The sequence below is a fragment of the Cricetulus griseus genome, chromosome 3, assembly GCF_003668045.3.
Source record: "Cricetulus griseus strain 17A/GY chromosome 3, alternate assembly CriGri-PICRH-1.0, whole genome shotgun sequence".
NCBI classification, from domain to species: domain Eukaryota; kingdom Metazoa; phylum Chordata; class Mammalia; order Rodentia; family Cricetidae; genus Cricetulus; species Cricetulus griseus.
Genome location: NC_048596.1, coordinates 116,827,197 through 116,847,762, shown reverse-complemented (window position 1 = coordinate 116,847,762; position 20,566 = coordinate 116,827,197). Strand labels below are relative to the sequence as shown.

Below are 20,566 nucleotides of genomic sequence, written 5' to 3'. Positions count from 1 at the left end.
AAGCACTTAGTCTCTATTTCATGCGATGGACGTCCTACCTTTGACAGTTTTCCTCCTCAATATTGGTGAGGCCCGTGACTGTGCTGCTGAGCTGCTTCCACACCGTGTTCATGTCTCCTGATTCCAGAGCCCTGTTGATGAGGGCCACGGATGACAGCATCTCCACGGCGACAGTGAGCTCAGGATGGGTGAGGCTGTGCTGTACGGGGAGTGGGGGGACCAGTGAGAAAAGGTCATCTCCAGTACCAAGGGAATTGGAAGTTCTACGAGAACACCTGAGTTTCTGGAAAATGCTTCTACCCAAGCACACGGAGATGTGGGTATTAAATTCACTTCCACCCCATTCTGCTCCCAAAAAGAACAGACTCGGTTAACTTACTTCAGGACTCTGTTGCTGCAGAGTAGCCAACTCCTTCTGATAAAGATCGGCTGCAAATGGATACACCTGGGGCAGCTGGGCTTCAGGATTCATTAGCTCCAAAACGGTCTTCTCGGCGATGCCCTTCTGGATCGCCGCATTGATTGCTGCTACTGCTGCCAATCCTGGCAGAAAACAGGTCAACATGCAGTGGGCTCAGAGCCCTGTGCAGAAACAGTGCCTTGTTTTGTTTTGTTTTGGAGACAGGGTCTCTCTATGTAGCTCCGGCTGCCCTGAAACTCCTCTGACCTTGAACTCAAAGAGATCCGCCTGTCTCTGCCTCCCTAGTGCTGGGATTAAATGAGTATGCTACCCTGCCCAGCCGCTTTTATTATATATATTTTTATGTTATGTGCATGACATTTTGGTTGCATACAAGTATGTTTACTGCATGTGTGCTTGGTATCCACAAAGACCAGAAGTACGTGTCAGATCCCCTAGAACTGGAGTTACAGATGGCTGTAAACCACCTTGGAAATTCTGGGAACAAAATCTGGTCCTCAGCTGGGCGGTGGTGGTGCACGCCTTTAGTCCCAGCACTCTGGGGGCAGAAGCAGGCAGATCTCTGTGAATTCGAGACCACCCTGGTCTACAAGAGCTAGTTCCAGGACAGCCTCCAAAGCCATAGAGAAACCCTGTCTTGAAAAACAAAACAAAACAAAACAAAAACAAACGAAAACCAAAAAAACAAAAACCCCAAAAACAACAACAACAAAAACCCCAAAATCTGGTCCTCTCCAGAATAGTAAGTCCAATTAACTCCTGAGTCAGTAGCACCACGCACACACCCCTCCAAACACCCGACAATCTGCTTTAAATTTTGTGTGGCGTGTATGTCTATATGTGGCAGGCATGTGTGGAGGCCTTAAGTTGATGCTGGGTGTCTTGATCACTCTCGACATTATACACTGAGGCAGGGTCTCTGCTGAACCTGGAGTCCACTAGTTTCAAGCTAGTCTGGCTATCCATCTTGCCTACCATACACTGAGATTGCAAGGCAGCTGCCAAGCCCACCAAGCTTTTACATAGACCCTGGGGATCAGAATCCTGGTCCTCATGTTCAAAAAGCAAACGCTTGGCCTGTTGAACCATCTCCAGTACCCTATACTCCCATTACAAAAAAAAAAAAAAAAATTCCCTATGTAGCTCTAGTCTGACTTTATTTGTAAAGATTCTCCTGCCTTGGGAATTGTTAGCATTATGGGTGTAGTAGGTCACTAAATCTGGCTAGGAGATACCAATTCTTATAGAATAAAGTTCATTCTATGCCTACAGTATCAGCCATGATGCTTGAAGTGGAGCTCTGATCTCTGAAAAACCACCAGCTCATTGAAGATGGTAGTAGCAGCCCAGTAATGGGGGTGGAGCACAGTGGCAGCAACAGGGGCATGGACTCCCAGAGGGAGCAGAGCAGGGTATGCTGGGCAGGGATGGAGCCAGGCCCAAGGCTGAGCCCACTCTGAATGCAGAAGGTCAAAGAATGCCTTTACCACTGAGTACCTGGCTGCAGAGGCCATGGCAGTGGACACAGACCTCTTGCTGGTGTTAAGGGCTGTTCCAAGCCTGTGGCTGAGCTCAAGATATGGGGAGCCAAGCACCCACATATTCAAGTCACCCAACATAAGGACCCTTGTTCACCCAAATCTGAGCCCATGGGCTAGACTATATAGTCCATGAGCAAGGATCCACCCCTAACTCCCACAGGCAGCATGGGAGGCTGTGCAGTCCAGCAGGCAGCCCACCATGCTGGTTCCTTGTGCCAGATGGCTATCACCCAGTATGTCCTCTCAGGCAAGTGGCTGATTTACCTGGCACCTAATTTCAAGCAGACCTATGTCAGGCTAGCCCGGTCTGGACCGTAGTTGAGGGACAGCATTAGGAGGCTGAGGTGACAGCACGGTCATATGTGTTTACAAGGATGTCTTCACACCAGTTCTTGGGTTTCCTGCAGGCTGATTCTGTACTCCATGCTACAGGCATTAAGGACCTGCTTACCTACATGCCAGTGGCTACCTCTACCTACCTGGGTATCTACTGAGCTACTGGCACCTCTGCCACACTTTATGAGAGCTTTTTCAGTTTGCAGACAACGCCTTTTTCTTGCAAGTGCTAGACTGTGCCACCCATATAGAACTCACAGAGCAGGGCCAAGTCAGGGAAAACACTCTGCCCACTGCTGGGGCAGTTCCTCCCATCTTCCTCTTCCTGATCCAAGAAGGCCAAACTCCTGGCTTTGAAAACTAGTTCATTTGAGGGCTGACTGCACCTTTAGCTCCCCAGAACTTCTGTCCCTGTGCAGGGCTGACTCCAGTCCCCTTTCCCCTCACCCCCCCAGCCTCCCTTTGCCGGCCCTGCTTCCTGAATGGAGCAGGACATCCAGCTGAGTGCACTCCAGCAGAGGGCCTCCTGTCCTGGACTGCACCTTTGTTCTCCTGCATTCCTCCTGTCAGAAGGGATGAAACCTGCTTCTGGTGCCTGACCTGGGAACAACACAGCCCAGAGGTAGGGGCCCTGCAGGACAAGCGTGCTGTGGGGTGGGGGAGGGAGTGCAGTAAGTTGTGTTTACTCATCCCGTGGCTGATAGGAGAGGCAGGACCATGGGCATGGGGTCTGCCACAGCTTACGCCTCTGTCCTCCCTTCTGTTACCCTGACATGCGCTTGCACTTAGCACCCGAATAAAACCCAGCTTGGGTCTAGAAAAACCAACAGCCACTTCGCTCTTCACCTCTATTTTCTGTCTGCACCAGTCACCACGTGTGTCATCACTGCACCAGTCACCACGTGTGCCATCACTGCACCAGTCACCACGTGTGCCATCACTGCACCAGTCACCACGTGTGTCATCACTGCACCAGTCACCACGTGTGCCATCACTGCACCAGTCATCACGTGTGCGGTCACTGCACCAGTCACCACGTGTGTCATCACTGCACCTGTCACCATGTGTGTTATCACTCCCTGCACCAGTCATCATGTGTGCGATCTCTCACTAGCTCAGTTCTTTTTCCTTCCCCAGGAGCCTTCTGATGATGCTGTCCTTCCCAGCTTCCCAGCTGCACCTTTCACCACTCGGCCCACAGCAAGTACAAGAATTCATTCACAGTAGCCACCGCTCTAAACTCATCCATCCCCATTGGCTCGGTCTGCCCCTACTCCTTTTCTTTCCTTCCTGCTACAAGTAGGAATGTTCTCTCCTCTCCCACAGCCCAAATCTCTACCCTCTAAGTGTCGCCTCCTCCAGGTCCTTCCCTAACTACCCACAAAGAGTTTATTAACCACAGTCAATCTGCCCGGTCTCCAGTTCTGCTTTTAAAACTAGAAGAACTCTATTGCCACCCAAGGATTTGGCTTTTCATCATGACTAGTAGGTTCAGGTACGAGGTGACGTAACTTCAGACCCCTAAATGACAGAGACACAGCTTTCCTCCCCCTGAACATTTCCGTGTCCTGGGGCTAAGGGATTCTTACTTCGTTGATATTGCTGTGCAGAGCTGTTGGCAGCATCCACTCCGGCCTGTACCTCCTCCTTCTGCAGGGGGTCAGTCTGGCCACTCTAGAGAAAGCAGGGGACATTGAAGAGATGATTGTTCATGGGTCTAGGCCTGAAAGTTCTCTTAACAGCAGTCACAAGGGAGAGAGAACCAGAGACCTAAGAGACAGCCCCAGGCTTCAAGCAACCAAGCCCTTGCCAAATCTGGGGTACAGTGGCTTTCCATATTCTAGAATATTATCGTGTGTGTGTGTGTGTGTGTGTGTGTGTGTGTGTGTAAAGCACTGAAATGTTCTGAAATGTTCTATGAATAAATATTTATGGACTCACAAGGGCAGTAATATGGCTTATTCCAACCAATGCATGCTGGGAATTTGTAAGATGTATACTTGTCTTTATCTAGATAAGAAAGAAGGAAACTATCCTATTTATTCTTCAAGGAAAAGCCTACAAGTCAAATCCCACATGATCCACCCACCCTGAAGCACCTGAAGTATTCTCCGGTGTCAGCTGAAGGAAACTAGTGACACAGGCTTTTCCGGCAATAAGAATAGACAAACTTCAGGTTTTCCTACAAAGATTCTCCTTAGAGGGAGGGGACTGGAGGAGTGGGTAATGAAGAGAGGAGACATTATGTATTTTAAAAGAGGATTTACAGTTCTCAAAGTTAAATGGGGCTTTAAATAGTGTGTACTCTAGTGAAATTAAAAACAGCTCAGGCCTAAGTTGTTTGAAGGAAAACAGTTGCATTAGGGAATGGCTACCTAAATGTCTGGAGAGACAGCATGGAAGTGAAGCCCAGACAATTGGGGGGACAGTATGGAAGCAAAGGTAAACAGGTGGTCCTGAAGTTGAGCAGCATGGAGGTGAGGGTCAGACACTTGGTGGGACATCACAGAAGCTAGGGACACAGACATTTGGGAGACAGCATGAAAGTGAGGGGAAACACCTGGGTGGGGGGGAGAGAACAACATAGAAGTGAAGGCCAGACATCCTGTGGGGACAGCATGGAACCAAGAAGGCCAGGCAGCCCCCCCACCCCACCTGGCATGCCCACCTGTCTCTTTTGCTGTTGGTCGCTCTGGAGCTGCTTCAGGTACCAGTCGCTGTTCTGGGTCTGCAGCCCTCGAAGTCCTAGAGCTGGTGACTGTAGAGCCTTGAGCAGGGCCAGCGCACAGCCCTGCTCCAAAGCCAGGTTGATGTTGGCCAGGGCAGAGAATGCTGAGGGGAAAGGCAAGGGCTTAAAACGAATCTGACACAACAGCTTAGAGAATCTTCCTTTTGCCCAGACAATGGCAGCTCCAAACTGTGGAAACCGCCCAGTCCTAGCACTACCGAGGCTCAGAAGCTCAAGAGTCTAGAGTCAGAGAACCGGAAAGCCATTAAGTCTAGGGGCCTTCGAGCAGACTGTTTTCAATCTATAGAATCCCTCCACATCCCAGGCCTACTGAAAAGCTTGTAGCTGTGGATGGCTTGGCACCTTGATGGGCCCTCCAAACCCGACCAATACAATTCCCACAATCCTCAAATTGTCATGTCTTTCCCAATGATGCTTCCAAAATGTGGAACACAAACAGAAGAAAGGGTCTTCCACGGCAATTCACAGCTTTGGACAATTTTGCTTTTAAAAACTCTTTGGAGTTCTCGCCCCAGAATTCACACTGAATTCATCCAACCCTCCCCTACTGTGACAGCATATACCTCACTAATAGCCTTGGTTCCTTCAACCATTTCTCCCATGGCATTTGAATCCACTAGCCTACTGTCCCCCTGTGCTCGATAGTTTTATGTCAACTTGATACAAGCTAGAGTCATCTCACAGGAGGGCAACTCCATTGAGAAAATGCCTCCATGAGATCTGGCTGTAAGGCATTTCCTTAATAAGTGACTGATGGGGGAAGGTAGTGGTGCCATCCCTGGGCTGGTGGTCCTGGGTTCTATGAGAAAGCAGGCTGAGAAAGTCATGGGAAGCAAGTCAGTAAGCAGCACCTTTGCATGGCCTCTGCACTAGCTCCTGCCACTAGGATCCTGCCCCGTTTGAGCTCCTATCCTGACTGCCTTCATCGACTTAAGGAACTATGATGTAAGAAGTACAGGCTAAACCCTTTCCTCCCCACACTTTGGTTATGCTTTGGTTATGGTGTTTCATTACAGTAATAGTAACCCCAAGCCACTCCCCAACACACAGCAGTCAGAAGTGGACAAAGGCAGTCCAACTGGTAAAGAGGAGAGGGCTGTGTCTCCCCCCTCAATACTCTCTCTTAGTCACAGGACTAAAAGGCCTATGACAGGGGAACCCAGATTTTATTCATCAGAAAATGCCTCCCATAGGTGATTGGGGATGGGTTGTATCAGTGTGTTGCCCAAGCTGATCGTCAACTTGAGGGCTTGCTGAGCCTGTCTCTATCAATTCTACTGTTCTCAGCATTAGCTGACTTCAAGCCAGCTTTCTATGGGAGAATGCTGTCAAGTCAGTCACCACTGTGCTCATTCAAAACCCAGTGCATTTATGTGTGTGTGTGTGTGTGTATGAGAGAGAGAGAGAGAGAGAGAGAGAGAGAGAGAGAGAGAGAGAGAGACTGTGCCATGGTGTGAGTGCGTGCGGAGGTCTGAGAACAGCCAGTGGGACGAGTTCTCTCCCTCCATCATGTGAGTCCCAAGGGTCAAACTCAAATCATCAGACTTGGCAGCAAGCACCATTTACCTGCTGAGCCATCTTGCTGGCCCTGTCTCAGAGAAAGAGAGAGAGAGAGAGAGAGAGACAGACAGACAGACAGACAGACAGACACAGAGAGAGACAAAGAGACAGAGAGAGAGAGACAGACAGACACAGAGAGAGAGAGACAGACAGAGAGAGAGAGAGAGAGAGAGAGAGAGAGAGAGAGAGAATGTGTGTATGTGTGTGTGTACAGGACAGAAGATATTTTTAAAGTTTGCAGCAGGGTAAGAGTATGAAATTGTAGCCAAAAAACTACCCCAGAAGCTACTGCAGATGCGTGAATGAAGATCTGCCTGAGGACAACAGTAGAAACAGGCATAGGAACACAGATTATACTAAGCACAGACTACACAATGCACATCCTAACTGAGCACTCCCGCTGCTCTAGGGCACCTCTTCAGTGTCTAACACAGTCATACTTACTATTGACTTTATTTACATTCCCTTGGATTTCAGCTTGTGTGAGCAGCTCCTCATAAACGTCCCTTTCTCTGTCAGAGTTTTCTGTCTGAGAATGAACATCAAGGGTAGAGATTAGCCAGGTCTCTGAAGAGCCTGGAGAAGTATGTGTATACTTCTCCCCAACCATGACAAAACCAAGAATGAGCCCACACCTGAGTTCAGATTGTCCGTACAAGACATAGTTACATGACTACCTAAAAACACAAAACCCAGGTCCACCTGGTACTAACAGCAAGAGGTTCCTCCAGAGCTGGGCCAGGAAGGAAGCACTGGAGGAACTGCTCTGCCTCCTGAGGGCAGTGGTCTGAGCTGGCATCCTTGCCCAAGAGCAGAGGGCTTCTGCAGGTACCAGCTTGCAGCCTCTCACTGGTGATTCAGGCAGCGGCATGGCCTCACCACCTGCCTGCAAGCATGTTCAGCACCTACTTTGGGGCTTCAAATTCCCTGCTCTATAATAAAGAAACATAAAAAATATATACACAGACCTTCAATTTGACATGTGAATACCTATCATTGAACATTTCAATCTCTGACTTAAAAGGCTCAATAAGCACATGTAGAGTCTTTTGTTCATTTATTGTTGTTGTATGTGGATATGCTGGAGGGGTAGGTGCAGCACATATATGCAGCAAAGAACAGCTCTATGGAACTGGTTCTCTGCCTCCACCTTTAACATGGGTTCTGGTGACTGAACTTAGGTCCTCAGGCTTCTGTGGCTTACTTGCTGAGCAACTCAAGGGCCCTTGTTTTTGCTTTGAGACAGTCTCACTATGAATCACTGGCTGGCCTGGGACTTGCTCTGTAGACCAGGCTGGCCTCAAACTCATAGAGATCCACCTGCCTCTGCCCGAGTGCTGGGATCAATGGCATGCACCACGGCTGTTCTGTTTTTGAGACAGGGTTTCATCTGTGGTTCAAGCTGGTCTACAACTACTAACGGAATCGTTCAACTAACTTCCACATCCTTATAACAATAGTAAACAAACATTTCATCCCAAAGAACAACAGTAAATATACATTTCATCCCAGGGCCATATCAATATTTGGAGATCACCTTTCAAAAGAAAACTATTCAAATTGATTTGAAATGGCCACACACAAGTGTGAAATGGGAGAGGGGAAAAGTGCAATATTAGAAGACTAGGAACTAAGAAATTGCATTTATAGGAAACTCTAGGAAAGGTCACATGTAGTGATAGAGAAAACAGACTGGAAGCCAGCTGGGCATGGTGGCGTATAGCTTTAATCCCAGCACTCGGGAGGCAGAGGCAGGCAGATTTCTGATTTTGAGGCCAGCCTTGTCTACAGAGTGAGGCCAGCCATGGCTACACAGAGAAACCCTGTCTCCAAAAAACAATAAAGGAAAAAGACTGGTAGCCGCCTGGAGCTGGGGTGGGGAGGTAGACTGATGGCACAGGGCAGCACAGGGACAGTTAAATGAGCACACACACATCTACCAAAAGTCAACAGCACACTCAAAATAGGCACACTGTACTAAACATAAATCACATCTCAATAAAATGGCTTTTAAAATGCAGATTTACCAAACATGGAAGAATATAAGTTAATTTAAAAATGCTTCATTTTTACCCTGTTTTTAGCATTTGTCGTCTTGTCCTGCTTGGCCTGGTAAAGAACATCCTGGTAAGTGGAAGCCAGGGGTTCTTCAAGATTGACAAGCATGGCATTGGGGTTTTTCAGAGCTGTAAATGTGTCGGCTGGAACTCTACGGTCAATAGCTTCATTAATAGCAATAACAGCAGCATGTACTAAAAAACAAACAAACCAAATCAAAGCTCAGCACATTGAGATCATAGACGGTACTGGGTGTACACTATACAGACAAACAATATTGCAGCCAGCTGTTACAGAGAAAGACTCCTTTCCCGGAGAAAAATAACAAGCAGGGTTAGAGGCACAGCCTGAAAATTCTTAAGGTAACCTGACCGAGAATATTTGCTGTGAAAAATTGTTCATCCTTAATTATGTAGTTAACATCATAAAAAAAAAGATCCCAAAAGGCACTAAAATGAGGACTCACTTTCTAGTGTCTTTAGCAAAAATTGATAATCTATTTCCAAACAACCACACCATAGACTAGAGCAGGGTCTGAAACTATTTATAGATCAAAGCTTGCTAGCAAAGCTGCTCATGCCTGAGACCCCAGCCCAGCATTAGCCACTGTGAGCCCAGAAAAATCTCCCTTACACGCAGCTTCATCCACCGAGAGTTCATTGGCTAGGATGCCCCCGATCTTGCTGAAGGCAGGCATCTGGATCCCATACTTTTCCAGCTCAATCTTCATGTTGTTGATTTCTTCTTCTACAGAAAAGAATGAAGACCCAGTCAAGCAAGCTAACCACCTTTTCGTAACTCAGAGGAAGGTCAGATTCCTCAACTTTAAGATGGAATAAAATGGCCTCTGCTCTAACTGATGAAAGATTAAGGAAATACTAAACTACTGTATGAAAGCACTTAGTATGATACCTGCTAGATGACAACTCATTAATAAATATCAGCTCATTACTATTATCAATAGCATCAAACATAACTATAAGACTAGAAAAATCTAGTGGACATAGAATCCATTTTGAGACCAGATGGATTTCTCTGTGTGCCATGGCTGTCCTGAAACTTGCTCTGTAGACCAGAGATCTGCCTGCCTCTGAGTGCTGAGATTAATGGTATGTGAGCCACTGGGGATGAAGTTTTTAAACACTGAAACTCATAGCATTTACTACAATAATCTATGGATGAACAGAGGCTTTAAAGGAAACTTAATAGCTAAGTCACAATCAGTTATTTCAGTCTTTATAATCCAAATCACTAGCTGTTACTCCATTTCCTTTCTAAGGCAGAAAGCCAAATGATAAAGAAAACAACTAAACTTTGACCTTTTCCTGAGTCTAGTGAATGATTTTCCTGAAAGGAAAAAATATTATAGATAAAAGCTTTACTACCAGTTTTAAACTCCAAGGCTGATAAAATAGTCACCGAGAGATCTGAACCTGACTCTTAACCAATGTTACCTTTGCCAATTCCCTTCCCAAGCCTCCATCTCTTCAAGCACCTGACTACAGCAAATACACAAAATGCTATCTACTGCTTGGAATGTGGCTTACCCACAAGGGTCCATATGTGAGAGGCTCAGTCCACACTGTGGCGCTGTGAGAGGTACTGAGATCTTTAAGAGGCCTGTCTAGTGGGAGGTCCCTAGGTTCTGTTCTCAGAGAGGATTAAGGTGGTTCTGATAGATCTTTACTTCTCACAGCTAGCTCTCAGAGGAAACCTGGGTCCACCCACTTCTCGGGCTCTAGTCTTGAAGTACAATCTCTGGTGTATGTGCGTCCACCAGGCCATTAGGTCTCTCATCAAGAGGCTAAACCAATGGGGTTGTCTGACTCCATTTCCAGTCTCCAAAACTTTTCTCTATTGGGTATTTTGTTATACTTAACAATACACAGGAAATATGTACCCCCCCAAAAAGCTTAAACATTAAAAATAAAGTGTTGTTTCTGAGTCACCTCACTCTCCACTCCCCTTAGTTTTACCCAACAGGTACCAGCTGGAAGGGAAAGACTTCATTTTATAAGGCTTTTTTTCACAGCATGGAAGCTGTTAGCTCCATGTTAGTTCCACATACCACCATTTTATACGTTACTGTTCTCAGATAACTGATACTCACATATAAAAATATGTATAAGAGAACTAAATTCACCAATCATCCCACATCATAAATCAAAAAGCAGAAGGTGCAACTCCCAGGCTCATGTTCTCCCTACGACACCGAAGGGTGTTTCCTTACTCCTGTCATCTTCCTCAGGGAGTATTTTCTAAAGCCTTCCCCTTTAAGACAGGTATTGTTGAACTTTCCAGGCGATTACCACATGAGTCATACATTTGCTGCCAAGCCTCGGTAACTCCTTACCTGTGAAGTCAACCTTTCCATACAGGTCTTGAATCTGAGGAGCCAGGCCCAGTTTGAACAGGTACAAACTAGAAGACACCAACGTGCAAAAGCGTGAGGCCTCGCACTGCAGCAGCTGTTGCCCTCAGATGAAAGGGTGAAATCGGGAGACTGGGACACACACACACACACACACACACACACACACACACACACACACACTGAAGAGAGAGTCTCTCTTGAAGTGACAGTATCTACCTCGGCATACTTTCTGTCCCAGTGAGTGGCACAACATAATGAAAGATTTCCCTTAGATTCAAATTCAAGTGCCATTTGTGGCGCAGAGTTAATGTGTAATTAGATGTTAATATACCTGATACTCTGTCAGCAGTAGTGAGGTCTTTTCACTTGTGTTTGTAAGTTTTAAGTAATAAGACCTTTTAAACAAGTCTCAGGAAAATGATTCAGACAGCAAATCTTGCTTCAGTGGAATTCTTATTACTGACAATGAAGCTTAATCCAGGTCAATTAAAAGTTTAAAATAAAGTACATGTTATTTATGTTTCCTCTTCAGAGAATAAAAAACAAAACAAAACAAAAAAAACCTAGACTCAGCCAGGCAGTGGTAGTGCCTACTTTTAATCCCAGCACTTGGGGGAGGCAGAGGCAAGCGACCTCTGTGAGTTCCAAACCAGCCTGGTCTACAGAGCAAGTCCCAGGACAGCCAGGGCTGTTAAACAAAGAAATCATGTCTCTAAAAACAACAAAGCAAACTCTAAACTCGAAGCTCCATGAAGGGCAGGACAAGAAAGCTCACAGTGAAATCTTCCAGAGATAAATTTTTACAAGCTTATGTTGTAAGGCTGATTCTCAAACTCAAACTGATCAAGATTAACAAATTACAAGAGATCAGATGTGCACTTTACAGACACTGACATCAGTAAGACTTAGGAGGAAGAAATAAACATATCGGGACGAGTTGGTACTTTGGTGCAACAGATAAAGGCACTTGCCATCAAGTCTGACAACCTGAGTTTGATCCCAAGGACGTACATGGTGGAAAAACTGACTGACTCCTAAAAGGTGAGCTCTGACCTTGACATTCGTGCCATCGTATACACACAAAATAAAATGTTTTTTTAAATCATTTAAAAAGTACAACAGGGTAATACACAGTTTTGCACATAATCTATAAACCATAGTATCTTCTAAAACACACTCTGTAGATAAATAATCTAGATAATCTCAATTAATTCTTACCAAGTTTTACAAACAAATGAACTCATACTAACCTAAACTCAAAACATGAAGGATTTTTTTTTCTTTTTTGGCTTTTTGAGTACAGGGTTCCTCTGTGTAGCCTTCGCTGTGCTGGAACTCACTCTGGAGATCAGGCTGGCCTTGAACTCACAGAGATCTGCCTGCCTCTGCCTCCCAAGTGCTGGGATTAAAGATGTGCACTACCACTGGCCTCTTTTAAAAATTTTATTTATTTTTACTTTATCCGCATTGGTGGTTTTTGCCTTCAAGTCTGTATGAGGGCATTAGATCCCCTGGAACTGGAATTACAGACAGTTGTGAGGTGCCACGTGGGTGCTGGGAATTGAACCTGGGTCCTCTGGAAGAGAGCAGTCAGTGCTCTTAAATGCTGACTCGTCTCTCCAAACCCTATTTTTCTTAACGTAAGGTGAGAGATTATGGCCCTATTTAACACACAAAGCTTTTGAGGATGGGGGAAGAGTCTTACTATGCATAGTCCTTACTATGCAGCCTAGAACTCACTACGTAGTCAAGAATGACGTAGAACGCCTGATCCTTCTAATTCCAAATGTAAAACATTAGGGGGAAAGGAAGCAAAAAAAAAAAAAAAAAAAAAAAAAAACATACAAACAACAGAGAATGGAATGTTACCTACAAAATGACTGAAGTGTGATCTCTGGAATAATGCCAGTTAAAAATCTTTGTAAAGGGAGAGCGTTTCTCAGTGAGAGAGCACTTCCATAACATGGGCACTGTGTGGGTAAGAACCCCCAGCACTACTTGACAGTTGGGTGCTCCAGGGTGACTGCTGGTACAAAGGAAGAGGGTGCCCCCACAACAGTGAGGTGGGAGTCTGCCCTGGGAGCTGCTGTTGAGGCCCTGGGTAGTTAACAGCCCCTTCCTACACACTATCAAGTGTTGCCAACTCACCTTTCAGGAAAAACACCAAATGGGAGGAAAGAAACCATAAATCCTGAGCCAGAACACTCTGCTCTGTATGAGCTTTCTAAGCACAGGCTACATAAGCAGGAGAAACGGAGAACAATAGTGCACTTCCTCCCTTTGTCCTGACTCCATCATTAGAAAGGCACAGTAAATTCTTAGTCGGTGTTTCAAAGCATTGAAGGCCTGGGACCCAGGCTACATCAGAGGCTACAGAAGGAGCAGAGGGGAATTCTGCCAGCTTCTCCTCCATGCCTGCCAAGTTCAGCCGGCCATTGTAGGCATGGCCTTTACCAGGTTATCAACACAGACAGACCTCAGCACACTAAGCCAATCACAGTGCTGAGAATTGACCAGGTTTTGGCTCAGACACATGCATTTGAATTTGTTCCATTCTTAACACTGTAGATGCACTAGTCAGCTGTTCACTCTGCTGCATGCTCAAAGTGATACTGGTGATACCAAGAATCCAGCTGAAGTCTCATCGAAATCCCCAAGACAGGTCAACCCAGTGGCAGAATGTATGCTTAGCATGTGTGAGATAACAGGCTTCTTATAGACCCATGCTATATATCCCCTTTCACTCATAAAATTAACATTGATTAAGCATATATACAAAAGGCTATATATAGCAAGAGGAACCAAACAAACATATCTCATCTTCATGTCTTACTTCCTCTCCAACCTTCTCTTTTAGTCCTATAGCCATGAAGTAAATCTGATAAAATATTATACTGCCATTCCCAGCTACCATGTACAGCCTCATCTCCCCCGACCCTACCTTCAGACACAGCACTGTTTCCTGCTCTTCAGTACCCTGCTGATTCTTGAAATTAGGCCATTTTCCACAAAATGATACTTTTTTTTATTTCCTATCATATTTGTGGTGGTATGAAATTATTCAATGAATGAAAAATAGCTTACCAATGGCAAGGGCCTAGATGACTGAATAAAGGAGACCACACCCTGATTAAGATGCAGAGAGATATTGGATCAATAGTGAAAGATTATACCATGTTTTTGCAACAATAATATATTATGGGTATAAACAAATCCCTTCTCTCTGCTCCCTAGAAAAACACAGGTGTTTCTGTAAGGATAATAGCCTTCTATTCCATTTGAAAATCCTGAAGTTGATGTAAAACCTCTTTCTTACACCACAGACAAAAAAGATACACAACTTGACTGAGAAGTTATCCTTAAATGACTTGTTTTACCAAGAAGCCCTAGTTACCTGAGAGCATGGATACAGTAGATACATCTTGGCATGTTCTTCCGATCATAGATATCTGTGGTTTCTGGGTAAAAAATCTAGGGAGAAATAAAAGAAGCAGGCTGAGTGAATTGGTGGAAGAATCTGGAAAAGAACAAAGACCTTTATTAAGACAGACAAGACCTCAGCAAAAGATCTTCAGGGGAAACAGCAAGAATACCAGTGTTTGTGAGAGTGAGGAAAAAGTCTAAAGCTTTCTGAAATGCACATAATACATTCTAGAAAGTTCTAGGAAACAAGGTAGCTATGTAGGACAGAATCAGATTATTGCAATCATGTTCAAAGACAGACTTGGCGAGTGGGACACAAAGCTGTGCCCTAGCTTAGGAGCAAAGGATGGAAGCTTTGGAGACACTGCTGGAGACAGGGCCCAGGCTGTGCTGAGGAGTGAGGAGAGAAAGCTGGAGAACCAGGCTGGAAAGTTGTTGTGATGGTGGATAGACAAAAGAGGTATCTCAGATAAAAGAAAGTTTGGGAAGGATTGGATGAAGAGTCCAGGGTATCTACATTTCAGAGGCTAAGTCGGAAGAATCCTAAGTTCAAGGTGTGCCTGGATACAGAGTGAGCTGAAGGGCAGCCTGGACAACTTAGTGAGTCTGTCTCAAAATAAAAACTAATAAAGGCTGAGAATATAATGCAAGAGCAGAGTACTTGCCTAGCATGCATGAAGGCCTGGGGTCGGTCTCTAGTGCCACCACAAAAAAAACAAAAAAACAAAAAAAACAAAACAAAAACCCAACAAAACAAAACAACAAAACCCCCTAGCAACAGCAAACAAACATGCTCCAAATACCATTCAAAGGAGGTTAAATTGCTCCTGTCCATGGATGACAACACTATATGAAAGGCAGGAAGTCACAAGTACATGGTAAGTATTATATACTAGCGTGCATTTTACATCGTAGAAACCGGGAACAGAAGGTATAGGTGCCCAGGTAACCATAGCAACTTGGTGCAATGCATTTCCTGACATTTGTGGGAGGGAAATCGCAAACACTCCCTTGACAAAGAAGAGCGCTTCAGCACCCTGCTCTGAGGAAGTGAGGACAAAAGCTGGTCTCTTGCGAAGACTCAGATCTGGACTTGAGTCAGCTCAACAGACCCATGTGCAATGATGAGCTGAGCACTGTGCTGTTACCACGCGGAGGACTTTTGTCACTCTATGACACTCTACAACTTCTATTCTTATTCTTTCCTCAGTTACAAATGCCTGGGCCTCACGGAGAGGTATAAAGAAAATAAAAACCACCTCCTAATCCTATCACATGGGAACGAAAAGCCTCTCTTTGCCAAGGTTCCTTTTCAAAGCCTACCTACTTTATTTTTGCACAAAAACAGTGATCTCACCTTTGCTGGAACAAGCTTTTGTAACCTTAAGCTGGTGTCCTTCCCCTTACTTAATATCAAAGACAATTTTTCAATTTTTATGCATATGAACATTTTGCCTGCACGTTTGTACATCAGGTACAGGCTTGGCAGCTGTGCAGGCCAGGAGAGGACAGGGAAGCTCCTGAAACTACAGACGGTGTGGGTGCTGGGAATCAAACCCATGTTCCCTGGATGAGCAGTCAGTGCTCAGAACTGCTGAGCCATCTCTGAGGCCTCTTGAAGACAATCCCTCCCCCCCACACTGGGGGTGGGGTGGGGTGGGGTGGAGGGAGTTCCAGACAGGGCTTCTCTGTGTAACAGTCCTGGCACTCATCTGTAAACCAGGCTGGCCTTGAACTCACAGAGAACTGCCTGCCACTGCCTCCCAAGTGCTGGAATGAAAGTCATGCACCACCACCACCTGGCTTCAAAGACAATCTTTAATGGCACTAGGATTTGTAGCTTTGACATGAGCATCGCCCCTACTTTTAGAACATGTAGTCTGCTCCCAGTTTTTTTTCCTGCCATAAGCACTGCTGAAAACTCTTTATATATACATCATCTTGTGTCTTTTTAATTATGGGGGATGGGGTAGAAATATGTCAAAAACAGGAAGGAAGGAAGGAAGGAAGGAAGGAAGGAAGGAAGGAAGGAAGGAAGGAAGGAAGGAAGGAAGGAAGGTTATGTCTTATTGATCTTGATGGTATATGCCTTTTAGATGCAGAAGGCAGGCCGAGTTTGAGGCCAGCCGGTCTATGTACATAGTGAGTTCTAAGCCAACCAGAGCTGTATAGTGAGACCTTGTCTTAACAAATTTTTTAAAGAGAAAAACAAACAAGATGATGACTATGTAAATGGAGGTACACAGCATCCACTAATGGTAACCACTGAGCCGGTGAGAGATGATGACCTACTAAGGGCATCACAAAATATACTCCTGAACAAAACACTCGTGATGCATGCTTCCATAGTAAAACCACAGCCACCACACACACCTCATTACATTGCCTCAACAACTAAAAATGTGAAGTAGCTTTCCTACTCCCTGCAGATTTGAATACTCTGAGGCTAGAAGGTGACATCTCTACAACAACATTGTGAATAAGTGAAAAACATTACTGTGCACTTCAAAATGATGCATCTCTATAATACATAAAGTGCATCTTTGAAGGATGACACTCCTAACGTGCACTAGGCAGGAATAAAGCCATGGGTTGGATGATGCCTGCTATCCCAGCACTCAGAAGGCTTGGGCAGGAGAATCTTCAAGGCCCAGCTGGGCTACTGAGTATGCTCTTATCCAAAGAACCAAGCTGGGCATGTAGCGGCTCAGTTGGTAGAGTGCTGGCCTAGTATTGCAACACCCTTGGTTTGATCTCCAGCAAAAGTACAAAAACAAATCACATGTAACAATGTAAACCTGCAACTGATGTAGTCAAAATAAATACCACTATAAGAAATTTCCCTAGGGTAAGGAGAAAGTCATACAAGGAAACAGAACAAATATAAAAGAAAAAGAATAAAATTATTTTCCAGAGTCAAACTGAAAGGAGCCCTTAGCATTAAGGAGGCAGAAAAAATTAGCCAGCATGTTGTTATGTACCTATAATCCCAGTACGCCAGAAGTGGAGGCAGGAGGATTTTGAGTTCAAAGTCAGCTTATGCTACAGCTTGAGCTTGATCCACTATCTTAAAACAATGAAGAAAGGCATAAAGGGAGGGAGAGAGGCAGGGAGGGAAAAAAGGATGGAAGAAGGGATAGACGGAAGAATAGACAGATGACTGGTTGTTATGGAGAGTAATTTTGCAGGCTGAATGAGAGTTATTATGCCAAAACCACCAATAGTATGAAAAGCAGGTAAGTTACCTTAGGCAATCCAATCTCATCCATGGCATTGAGCCACTGGATCACATTGTCCGTGTGTCTGAAGTGCAGACCAGTAGCCTGAAAGAAACATGAGAGTGTTAGGTGCTTCTGGCAAACACCGTATAAAACTCTTCTTATGAATCCCCTGTGAGACTCTACCACACCCCCTCCCTAAGTCACTACACTCGGTACCAAGAATTACACTCTCCTCTCCTCTCACCTACGAACTGCCTGGGGGACCTCCCTCACTAGTGTGTTCTACAGTGTGGTCTCTGGAATCAGCTTATCCAAGACTCAGTTCTCACCATCTACTGGTGACAGTGGACAGTCATTCACCCCTGAAGCCTGAGACTTAGTACATCTACTTAGTACATCTGTGTGAGGCTGTATGAGAGAGAAAGTGTACGCAGAACCACTTAGGTTAGTGTTTGAAAAGATATCATACAATATGTCAGTGAAGGTTTTCATTATATACTTAGAACTAATCCCCTGCAAATGCCCACCTGTTTATTTTTTAAACAGTACTGGGTATCAGACCCAGGGCCTCACATATACCAGTTAAGAGCTCTACGCCTGAGTTATAGCCCCAGCCCTTACGTCTATTAGTTTGGGACAAGATTACTTTGCAAAGGGAGTCTGTTTTTTGTTTTGATTTTTTTTGTTTTTTGAGACAATGTTTCTCTGTGTAGCCCTGGCTGTCCTGGAACTCTCTTTGTAGACCAGGCTAGCCTCAAACTCAGAGATCCACCTGCCTCTGCTTCCCAAATGCTGGAGTCAAAGGTGTGTGCCACCATGCTCGGCTACAAAGAGATATATAAATAGGTCCTTTTTAAGAAATCATTGATGCAAATCATTTTTTAAAAATTAATATAAGGTTGCACATGATGGCATACACCTATGTCATTCAAGAGGCAGGAGCAGAATTGTCACAATTTTAGGCCAGCCAGGATTACAAACTGAGACCCTACGTCACACAAAACAAGCAAAACCTCTACTCTGCATTAGTGTGCTGCTATTGTGTCTACATGAACAGCTCCAGGGCTGGGGGTGATGGTGAGTACATTTAACCCCAACACTTGGGAAGCAGAGGCACACAGATTTCTGTGAGCTTGAGACCAGCCTGGTCTATATAGCAAGTTCTGGATTAGCCAGGGATACAAAGTGAGACCCTACAAAGGGAAGAGGTGGCTCTAAAGATGTCTTTAGCATAACTATTTACTTAAAATTCAAAATATTAAATCTTACATTTTTAAGAAGTATTGACTTAGGGAGGGGATGTTATAGAGACTCACAGGGATTCAGAGTTGGGAGACACATATAGGTTTGATCTATGAGTTTGCCGCTAGCCTGGTCTACATGGTGAGCTCCAGGCCAACCAGACATCAAGAAGTCGAAGTTGTTTCTGTTTAGGATCTCATGGTTTGTACCTAGATAGAAAATCCTCCAATATCCTGAGTTACAGGGTTAGTCCCCAACTAACACTGCAAAGAGGTGTACTAACCTCACCCATGATTAATCCACTAATTAAATTCATAGCTGGTTGACCCAGTAGGGTGGGAGAGGGTCACTGGAGACACATCTCTGAAGTCTGTCTTTTCCTCTTTCCCCTTCTCTTCTACCCCCCCCCCAGCCCCTTTCTTCTTGTGAGCTCTGCTCCATTCCCTACTACGATGGTTACCACAGCCAAGAAAGACAGGAGCAACATGACCTGCAGGCTGTACCTGGGGAACACTACAGACCAGAGTACAATCTTTCCTCTTTGATTGTCTCATTTCAGGAAATTCGTACATATGGTGATTTTGGCTGAGAACCTATACCTTCTTGACGTGAATTTTAGTATAAAGCATAAAAACCATTTTCACTGTCTATGGCTTTAGCTCACATGGCTTTTCACCCAGTCCTGAAAGTCAACCCCTTACACTACTCTGGCTATACAGTCCTCCACCGTCTCTCAGACAGTAATTCCCATGGCTAAGGCCACAGGAATCGGTCCACTCACTTACCTAAGCCTTCCAAAATTAAGTCTCTTTCCTATTTGATCTTGATCTCCAATATTGCAGTAAGAATTTTCCCAAAGTTGCTACAGTTGTACTTCAGTGCCTAGTTCTAGTCAGACTGACAGTGGTAATTCCCCCAGTTACTTCCTCTACTTTCTAAGAATGAAAAACAACAACACCAAAAAGCCCTCCAGGGCTGAGAAATTCTAAATAAATAGCTCTGTCAGGAGCACAGTACGAGAAATGCACAGCTGACTACATCCCCACTGTATCTACATCTGCACTACCCCCGTTACCCTGGGCTTGCTTGGAACAAACACCAAACAAGTGTGCTAACCCCTCTCAAGCACACAGAACTGCACTATGCAAAGAACTCACCTTGTATCTGGTCTGCTCTCGATCATAGATTTTTTTCAGGGATACCACTTTGGGAGAGAAGAAGTTCCCTAGTTTGGCAAGGTAGACTCCATTCCTAAGCCCCTCCTCTAGCTCCGTGGTAGGCGGCAGGTCCTCCCCAAGGCATGCTTCCATCCACCTGCACAAGAGGAAATGGGGGTCAGAAGTTCCTTATGGACCTTAATTCCCATTCTCCTAAACCAACTGTAACAACGCTTTTCAACACCTTCCACACAGCCACACTTCCCAGCTAGACCCGTGAGCTGGCACCTTAAATGCTGAGGACCAATGCCACCCACAGGGTGAGGCTGCTCCAGGAACCTCAAACTCTACTCTTAAGTCCTTGCTATCCCTTAATGAGGCCAAGAAAATCCATTTATAACTGAAGCCACTGTCTTTGTCACTGGTGGTCTTTTCAGGATAGTGACCTGCTAGGCTAGGGCACTAAGGTTGCTAGGTCAATCAG

At 45.1% G+C, this 20,566-nt stretch overlaps 1 protein-coding gene across 3 annotated transcripts in view; it reads right to left on the bottom strand.

Moving 5' to 3' along the window:
• Iqgap1 (IQ motif containing GTPase activating protein 1) overlaps positions 1 to 20,566 on the bottom strand; it is a 98,549-nt gene that overhangs the window by 44,603 nt on the left and 33,380 nt on the right. For all 3 annotated transcript variants that reach the window (XM_027408265.2, XM_027408266.2, XM_027408267.2), the window contains 11 exons: positions 20,083 to 20,239; positions 17,708 to 17,785; positions 14,434 to 14,510; positions 11,019 to 11,086; positions 9,299 to 9,412; positions 8,681 to 8,859; positions 7,052 to 7,136; positions 4,967 to 5,130; positions 3,888 to 3,972; positions 380 to 543; positions 39 to 199 (listed from right to left, as the gene is read on the bottom strand). In XM_027408265.2, the coding sequence (XP_027264066.1) occupies positions 39 to 199; positions 380 to 543; positions 3,888 to 3,972; positions 4,967 to 5,130; positions 7,052 to 7,136; positions 8,681 to 8,859; positions 9,299 to 9,412; positions 11,019 to 11,086; positions 14,434 to 14,510; positions 17,708 to 17,785; positions 20,083 to 20,239 (1,332 nt within the window). The remainder of the gene's footprint in view (positions 1 to 38; positions 200 to 379; positions 544 to 3,887; positions 3,973 to 4,966; positions 5,131 to 7,051; positions 7,137 to 8,680; positions 8,860 to 9,298; positions 9,413 to 11,018; positions 11,087 to 14,433; positions 14,511 to 17,707; positions 17,786 to 20,082; positions 20,240 to 20,566) is intronic.